The 7,208-nt window shown below is 43.9% G+C and overlaps 1 protein-coding gene across 3 annotated transcripts; it reads right to left on the bottom strand.

The window, feature by feature from the left end:
* Nucleotides 1-3,715: 3,715 nt before the first annotated feature.
* On the bottom strand, nucleotides 3,716-6,922 carry LOC120692225 (dolichyl-diphosphooligosaccharide--protein glycosyltransferase subunit DAD1-like). Of its 3 annotated transcripts, XM_039975486.1 has the most exons (7): nucleotides 6,760-6,915; nucleotides 5,581-5,671; nucleotides 5,125-5,234; nucleotides 4,984-5,031; nucleotides 4,147-4,234; nucleotides 4,008-4,051; nucleotides 3,716-3,921 (listed from the first exon to the last, which is right to left on the bottom strand). In XM_039975486.1, the coding sequence occupies exons 3-7, from the start codon at nucleotides 5,203-5,205 to the stop codon at nucleotides 3,838-3,840; spliced, it is 345 nt and encodes a 114-aa protein (XP_039831420.1). In that variant the 5' UTR covers nucleotides 5,206-5,234; nucleotides 5,581-5,671; nucleotides 6,760-6,915; the 3' UTR covers nucleotides 3,716-3,837. The 3 variants fall into 3 exon arrangements, with proteins under 3 accessions (XP_039831420.1, XP_039831419.1, XP_039831421.1); XM_039975485.1 differs by lacking the exon at nucleotides 5,581-5,671 and having other exon boundaries at nucleotides 6,760-6,922; XM_039975487.1 differs by lacking the exon at nucleotides 5,581-5,671 and having other exon boundaries at nucleotides 5,125-5,224; nucleotides 6,760-6,919.
* Between the last annotated feature and the right edge of the window lie 286 nt (nucleotides 6,923-7,208).

Here is a 7,208-nt window from a genome sequence, read left to right as displayed (position 1 = left end):
TGATGCCGCCAACATCAAAAGGCCGACTGTTCAGCAACTTTCGGCTGAACATCAAAAGGCTCTTGATGATATCTAAAAGAAGATCAGAGAAGAGAAGGAGAAGGAGATCCAGAAGCTAGAGAAAGAAGCCATGAAGCAGTACATCTCGTACTTCTCCATCGACCGTCAAGGGAAGGTCACATCGGATGCCGCCTTCGATGCTTTACAGTTTGAGGTATAATTCAATGAGAACGAACAGCCTGCTCTTACTTCAGAAATAACTAATGCTATAGATGATGCTGTTTTTTCTCATGTTAATAATAAGTTGGAATTTATTGGTCAAAATATTCATAGTATATTTGATGACCGCTTTAGCCGAATAGAATCACATCTTGGTATGAAACCTATTGGTAGTGATAACAATGCATCTACATCTAATACCAATGGGGCAATGGATGGTTCGGCTAATTGAAAAGTCCAACCAATAATGCTTTAGTAATTAATTCGTCTACCAGCGTAACCAAATTAATTATAATTCAGCACCTCATGCAAATGTGCCAAATGGGGCAGCAAGTTCGTTACAGTATTCTACGCCGCCGAACTTTACTCAATATCATGGTATATCTAATCAGCCTATGGCCGATGATTTTGGATCCAGCAGTATTAAAGATGAAGTGATTAAAATCTTTAGACAAACTTTTGGTATAGATCCAAAAGGAAGATGCCGATCATATAAGAGACCATACCCTAACCTAAAGAATATGAGCATGTTGCATATCCACAGGGTTTTAAAATTTCTGAATTTGTTAAGTTCACTGGTGATGATAGTAGAACTACATTAGAGCATATCGGCCAATTTATTATACAAAGTGGTGAAGCTAGTACTAGTAATATTTATAAATTGATGTTATTTCTTTTATCTCTATCGGGTGCTGCATTTACTTGGTTTATTTCATTGCCACCCAATTCAGTTCGCACATGGGCCGATTTAGAGCAGAAATTCCATGATTATTTCTTTAATGGTGAAACTGAATTGAAATTGTCACATCTTACATCGGTTAAGCAAAAGATACATAAATGTGTTGCTGAATATATTAGAAGATTTAAAGACATTAGAAACCGATGCTATAGTTTAACAATTTCTGATAGAGATTTGGCTAATCTAGCTTTTGTTGGTTTACTCGATTTTCATAATGAAAAGCTAGATGGGCAAGAATTTCTTGATGTTAGTCAAGTTCTGCAAATGGCTCTGGCTAATGAAAGCCGAGCTAAAGAAGCTTTGCAAAAGTCTAATGGAAAGCCTAATCGTCATGTTTATGTTCTTGGTTGTGAATCAAATTGTTCGGATGATGAAGGCAAGGATGTTTATGCTGCTGAATTTGCTTGGCCTTCTAATGATAAATCTTGCACTTGCGGTTCTCTCAAGCCGATTCAGAAAAATCGGCAAGATAATATTAAGTTTACTTTTCATGTATCCAAATGTGATCGCATATTTGATGAGTTAAACAAATTAGGATACATCAAATTGTCTCATGCTGTTCCGCCGCTTGATGAATTAAAGCGGCATACTTATTGCAAATGGCATAATTCATTCTCGCATGCAACCAATGATTGCAATATGTTTAGAAGCCAAATTCAATCGGCCATTAATGAAGGACAATTGGTTGTTCCACAAATGCAAATTGATAACAATCCTTTCACTGTGCATACTGTTGAATTACAAAATCCTAAGATTTTAATTCGGCCAAATCAAGACGAATCAACAAAGAGGAAGAACGTGGTCATTGGCGAACCAAGATCTGAACAGAAGAAGAAATCCCTCGAAGCTTCATCAAAAAGTTCAACACTTGGCGGGGGGGCAAGATTAGAAGAAGGGCGCCAGGTCTGTACAGACCGGTCCCTCTGGAGGTTCAGTGCTCGGGAGGCACGAGCAGCAAAAAAAGGATGGATCTGCACAGGCCGGTCTGACCAGTCATTCTGAGAGCTCTGGAAAAAATTCCAGAAACGCCAAAAAGAAATGCCGAGTTTCAAGCAACTCTTGGCCAAGTATGAGGAGAAAGGAGCTACTCAGAAACAGAAGAGACGACCAAATCAAGCTAAAGATACAAATTCATCATCGGAGCATCGTGAGCAATCGACTTCTCATGTGCAACAAGGTAATAATGCTTTTGCCCAATATTCATTTGGTGGGCCGGTTGCTCTATAGTTCTGGTTGTATCCTTACTACTACACACTTTTGAATTATAGTAGAATGTATATGCGTCCATACTTTATTCAATATTCTTCTACATATCCAAGTTCTGGTGTCTCTCAAAGACCAATTGTTGCTAGCGATAATCTAGTCAAAAGCAAACCTAATTGTTGCCAAGATGGTGAGAAGGATATGAAGCAAGATAACCAGTATTTACAGCCGAGGTGGTGTCCCTCAGGCTTGTCTCACACCCAAAAGAGAAGGCTACAGCGGATGCGCAAGGAGTCTATGTAACAGCAAGTGGAGGTTGTACCAACAAGGTCGGCGTCCATGAAACAGGTATGGAGGCCTAAGCAAGTTATTTCGTCATCAGCTTGAAGAAGAAGCAAGATACTACCGATAGAATTTATCGCCCTTAGGACAAAATATGGCTGATGCATGTTTATCATCGTCCTTATACAATTTTGGTCCAAATGTTTGTTTTTTGGTATGCTAGCATTACCAAAAAACAGGGGGGCATATGTTGACGACCAAAATTGGCACAGGTTGAATAGACCGATCTGACCGGAGCATGCGAGCGATCTGACCTGTCTGGACCATGTAGCCGGTCTGACAACACCGGCCGGTCTGACTGGTCTACCTAGAATCCAAGGTATAAAATAGCCCGCTAATAGCTCGCTATTGTCCGCTATTAGCTTTTTAAGAGATCTCCTGCTACGCTATACAATATTTGTCCGCTATGTCCGCTATAGGGGTTTTTTATAGGATTTAGTGATAATAAATGTCCGCTACTTCCACTAAAGATGTAGCAAAAAAAAATAAAGAATCAATATAACTAGGGTGGACCATAGACAAAGCATGACAGACACAGTTAGGCAGTCAAGAGATGTGTTGAGTCTATTTTAGAATGTTAGACCAATGATGCTTCTAATTTTATATGTATTATGGACGTATAGCTATGAAAAATTTGCTGAAATTGGTTGCATTACTGATGTTATTAGCCACATTATGCATATTTTTTGCAAACCGCAAAATGGATAGCTCCGCTATAGCTTTCGTTATAGCTCTCTTAGTTTTTTGGAAGGGCTTCCGCTAAACGTCTTAGCCCGCGATTTTATACCTTGCTAGAATCCGAGTAGAATTAAAACTCCTGTAGATTCTATAAAAGAATTCCTTGCAAGATAAATCCACCCCACCATATAAATATAAAAAGTCATGACCGATTGAGGGTATCCAATGAATCAAACAATACAACTTTTATCTTTTTATTTTCTCTTGCCCTAGCTTTTCCAATCTACTACTAGCTATTCCTCCTTCGTCTCTACATCGATTGAGGGCGTTCTAAATAGCCTGCCAACCCTACGTGTGCCTGCCCCGACGGGTCTTCCTGAGCTAGTGTTCGTAGGCTTCGTCACCGATCTCGCCGGCGGCAACCTATTTGACCGCTAGTTGAGACCGATCTGTACAGCTGCGCTGCAACGCGCGCCTTCGCTACACGTTCTAGTTGCGTCCGTGTGTTGGCCGTAATTTGCGTCAACACATACATAGGTAATTGTGAGAGATCATATGGATACTCGACATTATGACAGTTCCAAACATTAAAACGCACTGATCAGCGACCACAATCTGGGGCTACAAAATCTAACCACTCAGTGTCCGGTAGTTTCTTATCCAAGGAAGTTCATGATCACCAGGTGGAGCACCAGGTTGCACAGAACAAAGTCAGCAAAGGCCCTTTCCGGGGGAAGATCCTGCAGGAATTTTTTTGGCAAACAGAATTATGCCATATTTTTTAAAGTAAAATTATCCTAGCAAATGGAGATGAAACAAGTGTTACCTTAAATTCCTTGTTGTCTTTGTTCACTTGAATGCGGAGGCAAACTGAAAAATAACAAAAGGTGGAGGTCATCCACTATGCAACAAAAGCTAAAAGGATAACCAAGAACTAACTGACAAGGGAAGGGATAAGTTGCTACCAGCAAGTACTGCAGTTCCTATGCATGAAAGGACACCTGAGAGGAAGGAGTTGAAAGGGAATGACCCAGCTAAGCCCATGTACGCAATCTGTTTAGCCACACAAAACAGCATGATGGTAAGTCTCTGAAGGCATTTGTATTAGCATGCCAGGGGCAATGGCAAGCTATGTTGCAAAACAAGTGAAGAGAAGAGTTGCAAACTGAATAACAATGTTACAGTTGGTAAAACAAGCGCATAAAAAAAAACTTGTACTCAACCTAAGAACATTGGTTGAGGACAATAAATTCTGGATTAAGAAAATAACAGCTTAGTTCATCTATAAAGAATCAAAAAGATGAGAAACATACAGTCTGCAAAAGCTACAGGGACAATTACAGTGCTACACTACACCCACACAATCTGCTCGCCAGCAGATAGGGAGAGCAAAACTTTGCAACTTGATAGATTGTTGTAATCTAAGAAATTACTCAGCATCATCACTTAGAAAAGCAGCATATTAACAAATTTTGTGCCAGATTTTCAACAATTTCTATATTAAGTTTAGTGAAAATCCATAGCAGGAAACATCTCTAGATAGAAGATAGTATACAGCATAAGTTGATCAGTTAAATTTTTCAAATATCTCCAGAAGCTACACTTAGATAGTGAAAATCACGAACACTTAGGTAGAATTTATTATTGTGCTATCTAGATGTGAAAATCTGCATCAGGAAACATCTCCAGATACTAGGGTATACACTAGTAATTGTTGAGGTAAATTTTTGAGCCTCCATTTCGCGGCTCCAGATCTGTCTGAACTAGATATTAACAGCAAAGACACAAATGTAAAAATTTACCTGAATCACGGCAGTAGCGACTGCACAAATCACATACAGGTCGATAATCTGCAGATATATCAGCACAATGAGTTAAAAGGTTCAGGAACAAGCTAACAATGACTGAAACCGCAGGTGACAGTGGAGGTCAAATGGGGCAACCTTAAGATTTGTTGGTGTGGCAGCATATGCCTTGTTCAGGGACTGGATCAGAAGCTTTGCATCGCCCGGGGCCCTTGGCATCTTGAAGAAGTGGTGTCTTCTGCTTGAAGCTAAGTGGAAAGTACAGAAAGCAAGGCATAATCAGATCGCCTGGACCTTAGCAAAGCAGATCAAATTGGGGAAAAAAAACTATAGACGCCAAGAGACAGGCATCAGAAGCAGTAACAAGAGAGATGCACAGCTGCACCTAGACTTTGAACTTTGAAGCAGGGGTGGACCCAGCATAGGACATGGGTGTACACATGTACACCTGATTTTTTTTTAGAGCATGCCTGAGCATGTATTTCAATAAGAGTGACGCAACTTCGAGAGAGCCCCCGAAGCGCCGAGTTATAGTCGACCACACAGATGTTAGCATTGTGACATAAGACTAGAAAACACAGAAAAGAAAACAACCGCCTCAGCTCCAATACGCAATGAAAGTAGTCCCCACCACCAAACAACCACACTAATCCAGAAGCACCAGAGATAATCAGCAGCAACTGCCCTGCAATCAAAGAATAGCAGACTGTCGAAATGCACCACGTGCGTGCCAACAACGACAACAGCATCAAAAGTTCCTCAAGATGACACTTTCCGGAAGGAAGGATCCGTATTGCAACAACGCCTCCAACGAGGTAAGCGGCACCGAGAGTGTCGCCAACGCCTCCAACAGGGTAAACAGCACCGAGAGTGTTGCCATTATTGGCACCAGCCGAAGCCAGACACAAGGCCATCGCCTATGACCTAGTGGCCCATCTCCATGTTGAGTGTTACCAGGACCGAACGATGAGCGCACATCAACGATCCAGCGAGACGAAACAGTGCAGAGTGAAAGCAGAGCGCAGCAAGTGCCGCAGCAAGCACAACAAGGCACACAATAGCTGGGGGGGGGGGGGGGGCAGCAGAGGGGCGGCAGCACACGGCAGCCCCGAGCCATGTCGACAGGCCCTGCCTCCGCCATGCATCGGAGAACAGGGGCGGAAAAAGATGGAGGCAACAATAGCAGCAGCAGGCCATGCCATGCCTCCGCCAAGCGGGATAACAGGGCGTTGAGCAGCCACAGACGCAGCAGAGAACACGCAACATCAACCCGGCCATGCCTCCGTCAAGCATCAGAGGCATGACGACGCCACCAGCGGCCCCAAAGGCGGAGGCGACCGGGAACGCCGAGATCCAGCCGAGGGGAGGACGGATCCGGCGACCAGCGACCATCTCCGGTGACGGGGAAGACGACGGCGACCTTGGAGCCAACGGAGAAGGGAGGGGTCAAGGAGGAGAAGGGGAGTGCGCGCGGAGGGCCGGCTTCGGCTCCGCCGCAGGCCGCCGCCGCCACCACCGGCCGGCAGGCCGGGCCGCGGCGACGGCGGCCGGGACAGGGGTATGGGGGGAGGGCCGGCGGCGCTCAGCCTACCGCCCCCGAGTCGCCCTTGGGAGCGACGAGGGGGGGAGGGGGCGCAGGCCACACCCGATAATTTTTGCAAACGAAATCGAAGTTATATTGTAACTGGATTAAGATTCGAATGCAAACAATTTTGTTAGGGTTTGGGGTGCTCAGTCTCGCACAGCAGAAGGAAAAGGAAGGGGCGGGGATACCTGGTGGATGCCCGTCGCCGGCCAAGGGCTGGGCGAAGATGTCACAAATGGCGCCGGCGCACGCCCAGTCGTCGCCGCCAGGGAAGCAAGAGCAAGGAGGAGGGAGTCCGGGAGAAGGGAAGGTTTGGGAACAGAGGGAGGAGATATGTTCTCTAAAAAAACAGAGGGAGGAGATGAACGACACGTGAGGCCGTGAGGCTTCAGGCTATCTCCCACCATTCCCCCTCTCCAACTCCCCCAAACGTACTATTTATTATATTTTACTATCTCTCTTCAAAAGATTTCTCCCCCTATAACTCCTTTTCTCCAACCATTTCCCCTTATCTATTCCCTTTATGTACTATCACTCATTAACTAACTATTTATTTATCATTTTTGAATTTAAAAAAATCATACAGTATTTGTACTGTCATAATACATATTATCATCATGTTACGGGGCTCAAATGG

The sequence above is a fragment of the Panicum virgatum genome, chromosome 9N, assembly GCF_016808335.1.
Source record: "Panicum virgatum strain AP13 chromosome 9N, P.virgatum_v5, whole genome shotgun sequence".
Classification (NCBI taxonomy): domain Eukaryota; kingdom Viridiplantae; phylum Streptophyta; class Magnoliopsida; order Poales; family Poaceae; genus Panicum; species Panicum virgatum.
Note: the sequence above shows the minus strand (reverse complement) of the source record. Positions and strands in the feature narration are given on the sequence as shown.